The sequence below is a fragment of the Malassezia sympodialis genome, genomic scaffold (assembly GCF_000349305.1).
Source record: "Malassezia sympodialis ATCC 42132 genomic scaffold, msy_sf_9, whole genome shotgun sequence".
Lineage (NCBI taxonomy): Eukaryota > Fungi > Basidiomycota > Malasseziomycetes > Malasseziales > Malasseziaceae > Malassezia > Malassezia sympodialis.
The window spans coordinates 705,290-722,502 of record NW_017387807.1 but is presented as its reverse complement, the minus strand read 5'-3'; the positions used below and the strand labels follow the sequence as shown (position 1 = coordinate 722,502).

Genomic DNA, 17,213 nt, shown 5'->3' with positions numbered 1-17,213 from the left:
GGCACTTTGGACATTGATACCGGGCTGACGGTGCCAGTGTTGGATCAAGGGAATCCGACTGTAAAGAAGCATTGTCGGGCATAGTAGGAAAAGGCAAAGCACATGCAAAACAGCTTAGAGGTGAGCTTTCAGTGACGCTAGTGGTTAGTGACCCCCCCAATTTGTACATACTCGCTCCAGGGCAACGGCTCGTAATTGGGCACGGGGAATAAATGATGATAGCTTCTTGCCAAATGTGTACTCATGATAATAGTGATGCCACAGGTAGGGCAATCTGTAGGCACTTGACAAATTCGAGAGGAGCATCGTGGACAGATGTAGCCATTGGAAGGCGCCATGGAATCAGCCTTAGAAGCTTGACTAGCAATGGCACGCCCGTGACACGCACATAATGAAGAAGGCGCATTGAAAGGAAGTCTCCGAGGAAATCCCATTACCAAAAGATCACCATTGTCGTTTTGGTTAGTTGAAGAGTCTTGGACAATCACACGAGGAGGAACATGTTTCAAGAGCAACTCTTTGTAATGATCTTCATTTAAGGCAACATGAAAGTCACCTCCTGTCCGCTGACACAGGTTACACAGCACATGCATTTCCGCTGCTAAAGAGATCACAGATACCTGAATATGGTCATCCACCAAGCTCTGAATTGTTTGGTATATGTTGCCAGGATCAACGCTTGTGAGCGATGCAGATATATATAAAATTTCGCGTGTATTTGAAATGGGAAGGTGACTGAGATTAGCGATTCACACATACGAGAGGCAGTTGCGGGCCATTTCAAGGGCGTTTTGGAGGCTAGGTTCACCTCGAGGTTCGAGTTTGCGTTTGCTAGCAAGAACGGCACCATGATCGAACGTGTTCCCGCCCATCAAGGAGAGCCTCTCGGCAAGTCCATCACGAGCACAAACAATGGCCAGCTGTCCGATAGGATTTTGGTCAAAATAGTCGGACACAAACTGTCGACATAGCTGGAGCGTCAAGTCGAAGCTACTCGTCAGTTTGCGCAGAGGCACATACCGAGTTGGCCGCAAGTCCCGGTCCATCATATCCTCACTCAGATCTAAAACAAGAACTAGGTGTCGAATGATACCGCGCTGTACAGGTGCGCTATCACGGAGACTGCGCTTGCGTTTACTGACCTCCAACATTTGTCGAACAGCGCTCTCCAAATTTCCGCTTTCATCTTCTTGTACATGGTCCCATGAGCGTTGGTACGCAGCTTCCCAACTGTATCCAGCATTTTTCTGCGATTGTTTTCTCTTTTCGGTTCGCGAGGCACTTCCAGAGGCGGCTGCGTCGTCGTGCGCCTCGCCTGCCTTGCGCTTAGACCCCAACGTCAAAGTGGACTTGACGGATGAATGCGCGAGAGATGGCAGCGCGTGGAACTCATCCGAGTCATCAGAATTTTCCTCAATGAGTTCGTCAGAATCATCAAACTCAGCGCCGTCTACGTAGTTCTCGTCCCTACGCGCAGCCATGCTGCCACGTCCAAATGGTGCGTCGCAGGGTGAAGTTCCCTGGATTTGCCACGTGGGTCCACGTGTGCGTGCCAGCACACTGTTCTGCTTAGGTGCAAGGTCGGGGCGGGGCGGCAGTTGAAGTCGCGTTCCACGATACAAGTGCGAATTTGCCGATTCTTCACCGTTGATCGCATCGTGAAGCATGAAGGCATACCTGCCGCGTACTGCGGCATTTGCCTGGTCCCCTGCCAATGCACAGGCGGGTGGACCTATGATGGCCACGGGAACAGTTGCTGGCGCTCTGGATGAGAGTTTCAACAATGACAGCGTTTTAGAACTCTGGCACTTGTCTGCCCCGGATGACACCACGACGGAGGTGACTCCCTCGGTTGTTTCATCCATTGGAACCAGTGCGCGTTTTAACCGTCTAGGATGGGGATTTGCTCACAAAGACAAGCCTTTCGGTTTGCTTGCCGCTGGTCTGGAGAATGGCGAGGTTGGTGTGTGGGATGTCGGCATGATGTTAAACCCTGCTACGGCCCCACAATCCCAGGTCCTTCGCAACACTATGCACAAGGGCACCGTCCGAGGCCTCTCGTTCAACCAGCCGCAGCCTAACCTTATTGCGACTGGCTCGGTGAACGCGGAGATCTATGTGTGGGACCTCAAGTCGCCAGGCAAACCGTACACGCCGGGCTCTCGATCGCAGCATTTGGATGAAATTTCCAGCTTGGCTTGGAATGGCCAAGTGCCATATGTTCTCGCTACTGCGTCCACAAATGGGTGCACTACTGTGTGGGACCTTCGCCACAAGCGCGAGATTGCTGTTCTACGTAACATGACTGCAGGCGGGCCTATGAGTACAGCTGGTGGTTCTGCACGCAATATCAGCTCTCTCGCCTGGCATCCGCTAAGCCCTACACGGATTGCCACGGCTGCTGAAGATGACATGAACCCTGGCATTGTGCTATGGGATCTGCGCAATTCGCGTGCTCCTGAATCTGTACTGCAAGGTCACGAGCAGGGCGTTTTGGGCCTGTCATGGTGCAAGCAAGATGAAAATCTACTGCTGTCCTGCGGTAAGGACAGTCGTACGCTCTGCTGGAACCCACAGTCGCATGAGATTGTGGCGGAGATGCCTCCGCGAGCGAACTGGGCATTTGACGTGCAATGGAACCCACGCAACCCCAACATGCTAGCTACGGCCAGCTTTGATGGTCATGTTATGGTACAGTCGCTGCAGGACACCAACGTCGTGGATGACCAGAATGCACCGACAGATACGACCAACATGAACCCAGACGACCTTTTCAATGCGCTTGGCAACGCCCCACCTCCTTCGTCGGGCGGTATGCCTTTGGTGACTGCGCCCAAGTGGCTACGGCGCCCAGTTTCAGTGTCGTTTGGATTTGGTGGTCAGCTGGTGCGTATTCCTAAGCCAGTGCCCGGTGGTCGCAGCTTCCCGATCCAAATTATGAACGTTCGTACAGAGCCTCATATTGCGATACGTGCACAAACTCTAAGCGATGCTCTGGACCAAGGCACTTTGCAGGAGTTCTGCGCAGCGCAGAGCAGCCATGCGGACACGAGACCTGCGGACATTGCTAACTGGAAAGCACTGCAGACACTCTTCCAAGCTGAATCTCGTGATGAACTCGTTGAGCTTCTGGGTTTCAGCAAGTCTTTGGTGTCGTCGCGTATTCAGGATGCCGTCAGCGCCCTAGGTCCTTCACTGCTGGAGGATGAGGCCCAGGAAATGCCCGTCACGGAGCAAGCTTCTGAAGCGACCGAGCACGGCGATCCTGCCGCCTTTTTCGATAAGATGCCGAGTGAGCTACCGCCGCCACCGGCACCAGTGGAGCCTTTCCGTTTGCATCCCGGTGGTGAGCAGGACCCAGACCGTCTAGTGACACAGGCGCTCATCCTGGGTGACTTTGAGAGTGCTGTTTCCTTGCTAGTGTCACAAGATCGCTTTGCTGATGCCCTTGTCCTTGCCACGCGTGCTGGCGATGAGCTGCTGGTGAAGACACAGCGTGCCTACTTCAAGCGCCATGCCACCCGCCTTCCTTACCTGCGACTTCTTCAAAGCATTATTTTGGAGGATCTGTCGGATGTGGTACTGTACGCGGATCTGAGTGAGTGGCAGGAGATCTTTGTGGTGCTGTGCACATTTGCAAAACCTGAGGACTTCCATGGCCTCGCTGAGCAGCTGGGTCAACGCTTGGAAAACCGCTACCTGCAGTCAGTGCAAAGTGGTATGGGTCGTGAGGCACTCAATGACCGCAAGAATGCGGTTTTGTGCTATTTGGCCGCTGGTCGTCTGGAAAAGGTCATGTGCATGTGGATTGATGAGATGAAGGAGGAAGAGATTGCGCTGAGGCAGGGCGCGGGCCATGAAGAAGATTCACAGTACTCTGCTCACGCCGAGGCACTTCAGACGTTCGTGGAAAAGGTGGTTGTCTTCCAGCAGGCTGTGCAATACACAGATGAGGATCTACAGCCACCGCCCATGAATGAGGACGGCACTGTGCCATACAGGGAGTTTAAGCTGGCCCCTCTCTACGACTATATCCTGGAGTATGTCAATGTTCTGGCCGAACAAGGCCTTGTGGACATTGCCCTCAAGTTTGTGGCTCTCACACCGGCGGACTATGTACCGCTGGGTGGTACAAGCAACGCCGAGTGGGCACACGACCGCTTGCTGCGGGCCAGCGAGGCCAGTGGGTACACATACGATCAAGGCGCGTACACCCAGCCCGGTAGCAGCGGGAATGCTTATGGACAAAGCACCTACGCGCAGCCCACGTACGGCATGGCGCCTCTCGACCCCCCGCCCAAGACAACGACGGCCCCGTTGGTACCCACCGTGCCTACAGTGCCTACAGTGCCTACAGTGCCCACTCTCCCGACGATTCCTGCTGTGCCGACAGTGCCCACAGCTCCTCCAATGAGTACGGCTCCTACTGTGCCAGCTGTGCCTGAGCCGTCGCCGTCGCCGTATGCACCCAATTATGATACGGCCGCTCCAGTCGATAATCCTGCTGGTGCAGGTGCTTACAGTGGCTACAATGCCAATTCGATCCAGGCGCCGCCGCCGCCGCCGGCGATGATCAGTGCACCACCCTCCGGCGCAGCCAACGTGCTCCCTGAGACAGCGTCTGTGCCGCCACCGCCTGCACTCAAGCGTGCCCAAGGTGGTTGGAACGATGTTCCCACATCAGTTATGCCGCCGAGGCGCTCTCCTGCTCCGGCCGCGGCAGCTGCCATCGCAGCCCCCTTCCCGAACCAGGCGCCTATGGCGCCGCCGCCACAGGCGTCAGTACCGCCACCGCCCCGTGGACCCCCGAACGGTCCGCCTCCTAGCACAATGCCGCCGCCGCCGTCGCCGCGGACGGGTCTTGGGATTGGACAGCCTCCGATGGCGAATCGAGGCATGGACCCTTCTCGAATGGGCCCTGATGGCACAGCGTACATGCGGCCACAGACGCCATCCGCCCCTGGCCGGCCCCTGCGGGCGCAGGTGACCGGACCGCCAAGCCAGTTTGCTGGACAGAGCATGCCTAGCATGCCGTCTCGAGGAGTGTCACAGGGCATGGGTATGCCGCCGACACCACAGAGCATGCCGGGACCTCCACAGGCGCGTGTGCCACCACGGTCGCAAACGCCAGCGGGAGGTGGATATGGAGCGCCGCCGCCGCCGTCGACACCGGGCCCGAAGCCTGGATTCCAGTATCCTCGCGGTGACCGCTCGCACATCCCGTCCAATTTAAAGGGTGTAGCAGATGTGTTGGCGCGCGAGGTCCTTCGACTACGCAGCATTGATGCGCAACCGCTGCGCCTCCTAGATGACGCGGACCGTCGTGTTCAGCTTCTTTTGGACTTGTTCAACAATGGTCTCATCGACAGTAAGATGGTCCCTGTCTTGCAGCAGCTTGCGCAGGCACTTGGTTCTCGGGATCAGCAGGGAGCACTTTCTCTCCATGTACAACTACTGACGATGGCGAGCGGGGATGTCGCCACAGCCCTTGTCGGTGTCAAGTTCCTCATCGCGAAGCTGATTTCGTAGTTGCGTAGCAGTCACGTGTGTACCCCGCTCGTAGTCACATCCTACGTCGGCGAACGAGCCAGTGTTGCGCGGCGGCGATCTTCACCATGGCCGCTGGTCCATTTAATTATGGATTGACAACAATGCCGTCAGGATATGAGCAGGACCATACTGTGCCCCTATGGGACGTGCCAGATGCGTCAATTGCCAGCCATGACATGCCGCTGTTTCAGATTGGCACGGTGCAATACGCGCTGGATGCTCCGTTAGCAAGTCTTGCAGCAGCTTCGAATCGACTCGCGCTGTGCTTATGCCCTCGCGAGGACAGCGAACCATTACATATTGTTTTACTGGACCTGGATGACCCTACTCGTACGAGGCGTGCAATGGTGCCCATATCGCCGCCTCTTCGCGCCCCATCAAGGCAGGCTGCTCGCTCGATTAAGATATATATGGACCCTACGGCTACGCATCTCCTTCTTTGTGTTGACACGCATACCTACTATTGGACACCATCTTGGGCGCAACCACGCCTCGTTCAACGTCTGGAGAGTGTACCGGTCACCTCCGTATCATGGGGCCCGCCACAGAGCACACCGCCTGTCCCATTGAGTGTGCTGCCAGGGCCTCGGCGATGGATCTGGACGCCACCGATTCTTCTGGGCACTGCTCGTGGAGACCTCATTGAGACTATCATCACAGCACAGATTGGTGACGAACGGCCCGACCTACTCGATCGCTGGGCCCGCCGCGCCGGCGGCTCGCACGAGCCGGCGCTCGAGCGCTATGTACATCATCTCTTCTCCCTTTCCGATACGCAGCCCGTGACAGGCCTTGATTGGGAATATAATGCGGAGCAGCAGGCGCTGATCACAGTGGCGACGTCGTCACGGCTTTTCGAGTTTGCGGGCTCGTGTCGCGAATCGACACTCGATGGAGAGCCTATCCTCAAGTCGCTTTTTACCGTTTACCAAACGTCGCCGCTTCCATACGTCAAGACAGACTTGCCCGCTGGGCCAGGAGGGCTGGTGACTGCGACGCCCCCATCCCGTCTTCCACAGGCCCCGCAGCGGGTGATTTCTTGGCTCAGTGGAGCAGGGATCTATACGGCGCAGGCTCGGAACCTTCACGCGCTAGAGCATGCTGATCTGATCTCATTTCCAAGAGAGGACCAACCCTTGGCGTTAGGCTCTACCCCCTTGCACCATGTGCTGGTGTATGACGCGCGAGTGGAATGCCTTCGGTCGCTCGATGCACAGCTAGTGTACGAAGCACCTCTACCTTTAGAGTCCGGAGAGAGAGTACTAGGCACTGCTGTGGACCCCATCTCTGGCTCGTGCTGGATCTACACCGCCCGTACAGTGTTCGAGCTAGTGGTTACAAACGAAACGCGGGATGTATGGCAATCGCTGCTAGCGCAGCGAGACTTTGATGGAGCGCTGGCATTTTGTCCGAATGATTCCGCCAAGCATGCAGTGCTGGCCAAAAAGGCCGATGCGCTACTAGCAGCCGGGCTAGCAATGGAGGCCGCAACTTGTTATGCATCAGCCAAGGTACCGTCAATGGAACAAGTGATGCTAGCACTGATGGACGCACGCGCCAACGATGCGCTGCGACACTATGTGCGTCTCTGCTTGGATGCTTTGCCGCGTGACCAGGGCGTTCAGCGGCTTATGTTGGCTACATGGCTGCTTGAGCTGTACATGGGAGCCCTCAGTGAGAAGGAAGAGAGTATGGACAACGCCGCTGTTGAGTCGCTGCGGGCTGATATACAGCAAGTTCTTCATCGGCATGCCACTGCCCTGCATCCACATACCACGTACCAACTCTTTTTGCGTCAGGGCCGCATGGACATTTGGCTTATGTATGCAGAGAGTCGGCATGATACGCGGCGAATCGTGCAGCATTGGGTCGATGCCCAAGAGTGGACGCGGGCGTTGGAGGCATTGAGTGCTCAGTCTCAACCAGAGCTTTACTTCGACTTTTCGGAAGTGCTTATGAAGCATGCCCCTGCCGAGACTGTACAGTGCTGGCAGCGCTGTGACATGCTTGATGTCGGCCGTCTCGTGCCGGCCCTGTTGCAGTACAAGCCGCAGAAAGATGACGACCATGCGACCGACTATGCCTTGTTGTACCTCGCCTACGCGATTGATGTACAAGGATCGCGCGATGGATCCGCCTATGCACTACGCCTAACACGCCTGGCTGCAAGTGAGCGACATTGGCCAGCACTGCTGGCTTTCGTGGAGAAAGCGCCATCAGAGTGCCTTGACCTGGCCTTCGCCTTGCGTGTCTGTGCGGCAGTACAATGCCACGAAGCGTGTGTGCGTCTCTATGCGCGCATGGAGCAGTACGAAAACGCTGTGCAGTTGGCTTTGAGTGAGGGTGACGTGGACTTGGCTTGTGCCTGTGCCGACCTGGCTACTAACGACCGGGATTTGCGACGTGATTTGTGGCTTCAGTGTGCCAAGCATGTTGTCCAGGCCCACCCAAGCATGCAGGAGGTAATGCAGTTCCTACTCCGCACAGACCTACTCACAGTGGAAGACATACTTCCATTTTTCCCTGATTTTTACGTCGTGGACGATTTGAAGGAGCAGATTTGTGATACCTTAGAAGGCTATGTGACACGTATTGATTCTCTCAAGGAAGACATGGACAAAACGGCTGCCACTGCTGCAAGTATCCAACATGATATTCAGCAACTTGGAGACCGCTTCATTGAGGTGCCTGCGTCACAGCTATGTATGGCATGTAAGAAACCACTGCTCCAGCGCCATCTTTATGTATTTCCATGTCGCCACGGCTTCCATGCTGACTGCCTCACTGAGCAAGTTACGCAGCACCTGCCGCCTCGACGGCTTCGGCGCCTGTTGCATTTGCAAAATCAACTTGGTGCCCTCACAGCCAACGAAAATGCCGCGCCGGCAGCAGAACCGACGAGAGGCAAGCCTTCGAGCGCTTTGTTGAGCATGTCTTTAGAGCGCCTGCGGGAAAGTGTCTTGCCTCAAGTCATTGTGGACGCTATCACTACAGGCCTTCAAGAGGGCGTGAATAGCACCAGGCGGGCCTTCTCTCTAAATGCAGAATCGATGGATACCACAACACCTAGGTGCAAGGCCCAGACTCAAGCACTACCACCCGATACATGGACCAAGATGGAGGCCCTTCGGGCAGAGATGAACACCATCATAGCTGGTGCCTGTCCTACGTGTTTACTATGCGTCCAGCAACTTGCTACGCCTTTCGAAAACACAGGCGAGTCAGACAATTGGTTAATTTGAGACATGTAGCACATGGTTCTGTAGCAACAGCATGTATGGGTCATCTAGAGAGCCTTCAGGATACCCTCGACCAGAGCCCACACACCCCACGCACCAGGATCAGGCACCTTCTCCGAGGTCTCACCCACGTAAGTAGCACGGCCAAGGCGAGCAGTCAGGTCGCGCGTGTGTTCCGCACCCTCCTTCGCGGCCTTGACGGCAGAAGCCAGTGCATCCTTGTCACTCTTGCCGCTGTCAGACTCCTTCTGCAGCGTGCGGCAGAAGGGGTCAAGAGCATCGACCAGGGTGCGGTCTCCAGGACGAGCCGGGGTGTAGTGACCCAGGCTCTCGAGCGCGTGCACAGCAGCCGAACCCCAGTGCTTGACAGTGGCTTCCTCATCCGTGTTCTCAGTGCTCTTCACGAGACCCTGAACGAGACCGGTAAGGAAAATGGCATAGATAGCACCCGAAGTGCCGCCCATGTTGGACTCGAGCACCTCCGTCATACCCAGCACCATCGCCGTAGCGCGGTCGCACTGAATCTTGTTGCCCTCAACGGCCTTAAGGATCGCCTCGGCACAGTGGCGAAGCGTCTCACCAGCGTCACCATCGCCGACCACCGTATCATATTTGGTCAGCGTCGGCTCAACATCAATCACAGCGCGGCACAGGCTCGACAGCGCCTCCTTGGCCTTGTCCGGGTTTCCATTCTTCGGACCGGCCGACGCCGACTTGCCGCTCACTAGGCTACCACTCACTGCATGGCCCGTGTTGCGCTTCTCCTCCAAGCGCTTCTCGCTCTCCTTCAAGTGTTCATCGGGGGTCTTGAGAATGGCCTTGTCCGACCAGCCCTGGGACACACCTGACCAACCAGTGGCGTCAGTAGGAGCGTCGATGAGCTCCAGCACGTTGGAACCAATGTCTTTCGACACTTCCTTGTGCTTCATGAGCGAGATGTTGAATCCAGGGGCGTTGAGCGACGTCACGTAGGTACCGCAGTACACACGCACAGGGCTCAGCTCCCAGTCCTTCTTCAGCTGGTCCACCACCTCGGCCACAATCGCCGACAGCTCCACGTTGCTCATGCCACCCAGGTTGTTGATGATTAGGACCGGGTCGTCGTCCTTTTCAAACGAGACAAACGCGCGCTCCTTGTCGTCTTTGTTGAGAAGCAGCGAGAGCATTTCCTTAATCAGATCAGGGCCGCTAGGCTTGTTCTCAATGTGCTTCACACCGGACTCGTTGTGGATACCCATACCAATCTCCACTGCCTTCGGGCCCAGCGCACCACGCTCCTCATCGCTTGTGGCACGACCAGGCACGTGGCAGTGGTCCAGCGAAGAGCCAACAGTGACAAAGTTCTTCACCATAGAGCGACCGAGGTTGCCGATAGACTTGACATCCCATCCCTTCTCAGAGGCAGCACCAAGAGCCTTGACCACAAACGGAGCACCCGTGAGACCACGGCGGCCGACAAGACCACCCTTGCTACGGCCAACGGACACATCGTCACCCACAATGACCATCTCGACCTCCTGGCCCTTACCAGCTCCAGAGAAGGCCGCGCGTGCCTTCTCTGAAGCCAAACCGAAGTTAAGGCAGTCACCCGTATAGTTCAGAACCACCACCACGAGACCCTTGTCACTGTTGATTAGGTCTACGCCAGAGCAGATCTGGGCAGCACTCGGAGAGGCAAAGATGTCACCAGAGACCGCCGCAGTCACAAGTCCACGGCCGACAAGACCACTGAAGGTAGGCTCATGACCACCGCCACCACCAGCAAGAATTGCCACCTTGTCAGGAGTATGAGTGGTGTCATAGACAACTTTGTGAGGAGCATAGCTATAAGGTTAGAGCACTTTCAGAAAATACATACAGACGCAGATCCGGGTTGGTAGAGACTGCACCAAGCAAGGCCTTATCAATGAGGCCGTTGGCGTCGTCAAAAACGTGCTTAATAGACATGGTCACGGAATAAAAGACAACGGACTCACCGAACCCGTGCACGGGCTACGGTACTATCACGTGATTATACGTGGAACGGCCAGCAAGCGCCTCGCTGGAACCCCACGGGGAAATATCGCGCAAGCACCTGCTTGCAACAGCCTACTTACTAGCGGTGTTCATCCAATCACGGACCGTGTCGGCAAACGAGACCATACACACCTATTGTTAGTTCATAAATATTACGCGTACCGTCTGCCAGATACCAAGACAAATACGAGGTGTAACACCTCGGTATAGGCCCTTGATGCCGCTTTCCTTGTAGATGTACATGAACGTGCTCATAATGCTGGGCTTGGCAGGACGATGTTCGGCGGCAACCTTTGACAGCGATTGCATCTAAAAGGTCAGACAGACTGTACGTACCTCAACACGAATTACTTCGATTGGCTGATTCCACGTAGCCAGCGCACCGCCAATGGAAGAGCATGCAACACGTTCAATAGAGTTCAGCTTCTCGCCCTCTTTCTTGCCGCTCATTTGACGAACAGGCGTTTCAGCGAGACGAGCAAAGCCCATGCTAGAAATATTAGCTGGACTTCCTTAGAATATACGTACCGGCTTCCCCAGTTGGTCATCTGCCGCACAGCAACAGCATTCACACCCTTGTTGATACCACGAATACCCTCCTTCCGGTAGATATCAGCAAACACCTGCCAAGTAGATGGTGGCTTGATACCAGTTGCTGCCTGTCTGGCCCTCGTGATTTCAGCAGTCTTCATACATGTGCAGAAACCCATTGTAGCATATGCTTGCACAATACCACCAGTCATGCCACCTAAGAGACCAGCTGCTCCAGGGCCCACGCCAAAGCTCTTAGCAACGGTCTGCACCTCAGAGGAGGTGAATAAAAGCACAGCACCCTTTGTCGACGCCTCAATCCAAGCCCAGGGAATCAGACCCTGATAGAAGCCAAGGGGGCCTCCGCGACTCCATACCGTCTTGAGAGCTTCGAGCATAGTCTGAGTACGGTTTGAAGCCATCTGAGTTTTAATTACCTCAAAAGGTTGACCAAGAGTGGTTACCTCAAACATATTCATTACTGCGCCAACGGCAATATTAGACCACGAGAAACCACCTTGTGCTGGCGCCATAATGGTAATGCACTGCTAGAATGACAAGCAGCTCCCGAAATGGCTATCATCATCGAACAGCCTAGTAGGTAATACAATTACATCATGCAGTCCCCAAATACACGTGATATCACGCGGTACAGCGAAGAGAAGCAAGAATGGCTTTATGGCCGAACCGGGAGCGTCAGTTTTGTGTGATCATAATATCGTTAAAATTATCACCAAAATATTATACACATGTAGATTCTGCTATAGACAGAGCATAAAATTTGCAATGTTCTGATGCTGGAGAGTGTTCAGTCAAGCAATTCGGATCAGGATCAATCCAGAGGGTCCCATCATTCATCACCATATCCTCTAGAACCTTGATTGTTCGATGAAGTGTCCAAGAGGTACCAGGAGAATAGACCTTTGCGTATTCAACCAAATGATTTGGGATGATAAAAGGAATACCAAGAGCGTCTTTCCTTGCAATTTGAGCCGAAGATAGGTATCCCAATACGAAAAGAGCATCATCACTTAGCTCCTGTGGTACTGTTCGTATCATTTTGATCCCATTAAGGTTGAAAATACTGTAACCACACCCTAAAGGCTTAAGAGCACGAATACTACGCTCGACGTCTTCTGGGGTCACAAGTGAATCACCGTGAACAGTGGAATGCGAGCGACCCTGGCGGACACGGATGATGCCGTGTATCAAGTCTTGTATTGAAATAAGACCACCATTCTGTGGTCTAGTACTTATGCAGTAATCGACAATTTGAACGCCCAGCTCATACTGCCAGTCACTCATCCCTGTAAGATCACTCCATAAATTCACGACTTTGCTCAAGCTTCCCTCTGAATTAGATGTTGTAGGATGACCTGCCAAAGGATCCACCCATAAACTGGCGCACATACGTTGAAATGCGTGTCGGAATTCAGGATCCTTACGAATGTCTTGTTTATGTGCCACAGCAAATGTTCGAAGAGAATGAGAGAAGTGTTCAATTTGGTTCCTCAACTGTTGTAACTTTGCTTCATTGAAGCGTTGTGAGAGCGATGAATAATGATCATTAGATAAAGTATTGCGATCTAGCGCGACTATTCCTGGTCCTCGGCGCATAAATAAAAAGGACAGTTTGCATTTTTCAATACAACGCACAGACCCGATATTCGATACGCGAACGCATGACTAAATCTCATTCGTTCGTGCATTGGATGGAAAAAGAAATTAAACCAGCTATCTGTGTGGCTGTGTTATTGGTAGCTGTGAAAATAGGTTAGATCGTAGCAAGAATCGCATATCTTAATTTGCTCATTCTCTATGGTTTAAGTTTCGACATGCATAATTACAGCCAGTGATTGAACGCACGGCTTTATACTAATTTTTACCATAGGTTGTGACTATAAGGACACGAGCACAAAAAAGCGTTGACGTAGCGCTTCCTCATCAATTACCACCTAGTTCTCGAGTCCTTTACTTGGTCTCTACAAAAAAGAGTTGAACGAGGATTGATTCCTGGTTCTATCCCATTAGTGCACGTTATACTCTAGGAAATCATGCCTTTTAAATCTGATGGCAAGGGCCAAAACAGTAAAACAAGTGAGAAGCAATCAAATGTTGATGAATACAACTCATCAGATCGTTTAGTTGAACAAACCGCATCGAGTAATGCTTCTTCTCCGAGTCCTTATGAATCTTCGTCGGAGAAAAGTCATGATGAAAATGAGATGGATTTAGAGAACCGAGTTCCACGACATCTCAGCACTAAAACAAAGCGGAGAAACCAACGCATTTATTCTGATAAACCCGGTAAGCGAGCAAGAACACTCCTTACTTTAGAACAAAGTCGTGTTCTTCATGAGTTACTTCAAGAAACAAGCTTTCCTTCGACCAAAGTGCGGGAGGAAGTAGCTGCCAAGTTGGGACTCTCGCCCCGTAAAGTTCAAGTATTCTTTCAAAATAAGCGTCAGAAGCAGCGAAAAAAGTCCAATCTCAGTACATCTGCTTCGCAGCCGCAGAAAATTGCACCAAAGCCAAATGAGCCTTCAGTTACACCGAAGCCGAGTGTTGGAAATGAACCCACCCTTTTAAATCAGTCCGACCCCCACTCTATCCCAAATGTTTACACAAATACTTCATATTCAAGTTTCCGTGGATTGCCATGGAGTGAAAACCTATATTCCCAGCGTCCCTATGAAAATTATGGGTATGAGCCAACACGCTCTTCAAGTTTATTTGAGCAACGCAGACCGCGATATACCTACCAGCCATACACCACCACCTATTGGCATCCTCCATCAGGTATTCACCGAAATATATACCAAAATTTTGCGCCACGAGTAAGTCACCGACTTGAGTACAGGCCGAAGACGATTGACCCTGCCAAAGAAATGCTGCCGCCTATCATGTCAAATGTGAGGTCAAGTGCTCCTAGACTTCCCAGCATCAACGAAATGATATCTGGTGCTCATGCTTAAATTAGTGATGCACGAGGAAAATGCACTATCAAAATTATAGAGGGAACTCTTTCCTCCCTGGATGAATTTATACATCCGCATCGTGCATTGTGAGCTGTTTTAAATATGTTTTACATATTCATACTTCGAAAGTGACGACCACATAGCGACCAAACAGACAATTATATTATGAAACGAGAAATTGTTTTAGGCAGCTCCGGGACCCGTTGATTACTTAAAGGGCCTACAGTACATGGTGAATTGCCTACTTAGCAGGACCATAAGTGTCCGTGCTATAGATGGCATCGACAGGTAGTCTCTGGAATTGGACGGTGGAATTACCCTCGCGGAAAACACTGTGTAATGGACCTTTCGTAATGTAGTCTTTCGTAACTTTATGTTTACCGGTTGCAATGTCAAGACCATGTACAGTCCGGTAATGAAGTTCGAGAGCAGCTTGAGGCTGATAGAAAGGAACTTCATGCCCACTGTAATATATTCGTGAGAAGCTGAAAGAACCAGCTTGCTTCACTTGACCGGGTACGGAAGAAGTCGACACAAGAATATCTTGATATCCAGCCTTCATAATAGACAAGCCCCCCACCTTGTTAGCGATGATTTCATTACCGATCCAATTGCAGTTGTAATCTGCGTCGCCAGCCAACAAAGTGACGGTGACACCATGCTCCAAAAGAGCTTTGAGGTATTTAGTAGAACCTTGTCGCCTAGCGTCATCACCTGTAGTCTTAAAGGCGTCCCAAACAACGTTCGATGATTCAGTATAGTTTTGGTAGGCACCAATTGCCGTCAAGACGTGTGGTTTATTGAGATATGATGCATAGCTGCCATACGGGAATGGATCAGGCTCCATTTCACGAATATCATATTCATCACGCCTCACGAGAAGGTTTAGATACTGCTCAACGTTTCGAGCACAATAATTATCGGCCTTTCGACAAACCTTGTTGCTACCTGTGTGGTAACAGTCCTTTAATTGATCAACACATTTTCCCGCTCCATAGATAGAATTGTAGAGCTTATTCTCCTGTGTCTTATCGTATGGCCTAAGATCATACGTGTTACCAGGTGACACAGTGAAGTTGTAATAAGCGGCATATTGAACCATTGGATCATACCAACCATTCCCAATCATGATAGATTCTAGGTGCAGAGGAACCGTTCCGTCAAGTTTTAGGTCATTCTGCTCAAGAAAATGCATTCCAAAAACAGGAGCATAATGTCCTCCATAAGATTCAGTTGCGATGTGGAGAGAAGCACGGCTATATTCAGGAAAGGCACCGAGAAAACCCTGAATTGTCTTCCAGACCGCTGGAGCAGCCTCCTTGGTGGATTTAGGAGACTTTGTGGATTCGGGGATTGATAGAGTCGCGCATTTTTCAGAAACGGAGATATAATCTGGGCAATTTTCCTTTTCAAGTGTCTTTATTGAACCTGAATTGGTGTCGAGAATTACAGGGCCCACTTTAGAATAGGAAAAGCCGGTAGATACGGGCTGATCAATGACAAGCAAGTTTGAGACTTCATTAAACGAAAATTCATTGTCATACAAGGTTCCATTGGGCCACATCCTGCAAGGACCCACTTCCTGGAACAAGCCAATCATAGAGGACGAGCCTGGTCCGCCATTAAACCAAATCGTTAGAGGATCATTCTTGGGATCGTTACGAGACTCGAAGAACCAGAAAAACATGTGCTCGTCTTCGGCCGTATCTACGTAGCCAGAAAAACTTTTCACTCCTTTGTGTGTTTCGCAAATACCATGCGGTACCTCTTTGAACCGCACAGTAGTATTTGCATGGCCTTTCACAGTCTTGAGGTCTTTTGGTGGCTCAACGAACTGGGTTGAAACGATCGATACTCCATAGAAAAGAAGTCCAATAATGCTAAAAAGCTTGTACATTGAGGTAGTAAGGAGCGGATAGTATGTCAGCATGTTCGTTCTTGAATCCTGGTAACCTCAAAGTACTTGCATTCAAGCGCGTGGCAATGATCTGGTGATTACGGATTAAACATGACGGTGTCCAAATGTGGAGGACCTATCAGCACGTAATGTGGAGACGCAATGTATCACGTCACAATCATGTTCCGAGCGGGCTCTCGGTGCATGGTGGAGTTGCCAGCGACTTGCCGCCTTATTACACAGAGACGAGCTTTTCAAACAGAGAATCTGGCTTCTGATGCATTTACCAAGAATTCAAGTGACCGTATAGCGCGGATGGCCAAGGCATTGCGTTTTATACAGGCGCTTGACCCCGTCGACCGCAAGGCAGTGGCATCAATGCTGCGAGTGGATCATTCCGGAGAGGTCGCAGCAAACACCATCTATGAGGCACAGGCTGATGTTTTTGGATACCGAGGTCAAATCTCAGTGAAAAATCTTGTTTCGGACATGTGGGAGAACGAGAAGAAGCACTTACACGCTGCCGCAACGATGCTGGATGACTATCGCACTCGTCCCTCTGCCCTTGTTCCCGTATGGGCGCTTGCTGGACGCATACTTGGTGGATTTACGGCATATCTGGGTGAGAAAAGTGCTATGGCGTGTACGGAGGCCGTCGAAACGGCTATTGGAGAACATTATGACGAGTACGTTATTGTGTCTGACTCTAGTCAACTGCAGCACCTTTCCGACATCCGCGAAAAGCTTTCAAAGACTTATACAGGTGATAAAATGCAGGAATTAGATGAGTCGCTGGCTCTTCTTCGCAGTGTGTTGGTCGAGTTCCGTGACGATGAACTAGAGCATCTGGACACGGCTGTGGACCACGATTCTCAGCAGGCACCCGCGCATGCACTACTTTCTGCCGTGGTAGAATATGGCTGCAAAGGGGCGATTGAAATTGCAAAGCGGATTTAAAGAAGACCTGTGCCGCGAGCCCACACCCGGACGAGAGCACGTGTG

General features: G+C 52.2%; 6 protein-coding genes across 6 annotated transcripts; 3 read left to right on the top strand and 3 right to left on the bottom strand.

The window, feature by feature from the left end:
- Positions 1-749: 749 nt before the first annotated feature.
- MSY001_2127 (uncharacterized protein) lies at positions 750-1,481 on the bottom strand (the record flags this gene model as incomplete). Its single annotated transcript, XM_018883963.1, has 1 exon — positions 750-1,481. The coding sequence occupies one exon, from the start codon at positions 1,479-1,481 to the stop codon at positions 750-752; it is 732 nt and encodes a 243-aa protein (XP_018740671.1).
- A 184-nt stretch (positions 1,482-1,665) lies between these two features.
- MSY001_2126 (uncharacterized protein) lies at positions 1,666-4,445 on the top strand (the record flags this gene model as incomplete). Its single annotated transcript, XM_018883962.1, has 2 exons — positions 1,666-4,316; positions 4,358-4,445. The coding sequence occupies 2 exons, from the start codon at positions 1,666-1,668 to the stop codon at positions 4,443-4,445; spliced, it is 2,739 nt and encodes a 912-aa protein (XP_018740670.1).
- A 1,170-nt stretch (positions 4,446-5,615) lies between these two features.
- Positions 5,616-8,792, top strand: MSY001_2125 (uncharacterized protein; the record flags this gene model as incomplete). Its single annotated transcript, XM_018883961.1, has 1 exon — positions 5,616-8,792. One exon carries the CDS (start codon positions 5,616-5,618, stop codon positions 8,790-8,792), a length of 3,177 nt encoding a protein of 1,058 aa, XP_018740669.1.
- Positions 8,793-8,836: 44 nt separating this feature from the next.
- Positions 8,837-10,736, bottom strand: MSY001_2124 (uncharacterized protein; the record flags this gene model as incomplete). Its single annotated transcript, XM_018883960.1, has 2 exons — positions 8,837-10,613; positions 10,648-10,736. 2 exons carry the CDS (start codon positions 10,734-10,736, stop codon positions 8,837-8,839), a joined length of 1,866 nt encoding a protein of 621 aa, XP_018740668.1.
- A 141-nt stretch (positions 10,737-10,877) lies between these two features.
- On the bottom strand, positions 10,878-11,869 carry MSY001_2123 (uncharacterized protein; the record flags this gene model as incomplete). The annotated part of the gene is made up of 4 exons (XM_018883959.1): positions 10,878-10,937; positions 10,968-11,114; positions 11,142-11,295; positions 11,334-11,869. The coding sequence occupies 4 exons, from the start codon at positions 11,867-11,869 to the stop codon at positions 10,878-10,880; spliced, it is 897 nt and encodes a 298-aa protein (XP_018740667.1).
- A 4,657-nt stretch (positions 11,870-16,526) lies between these two features.
- Positions 16,527-17,168, top strand: MSY001_2122 (uncharacterized protein; the record flags this gene model as incomplete). Its single annotated transcript, XM_018883958.1, has 1 exon — positions 16,527-17,168. The coding sequence occupies one exon, from the start codon at positions 16,527-16,529 to the stop codon at positions 17,166-17,168; it is 642 nt and encodes a 213-aa protein (XP_018740666.1).
- Between the last annotated feature and the right edge of the window lie 45 nt (positions 17,169-17,213).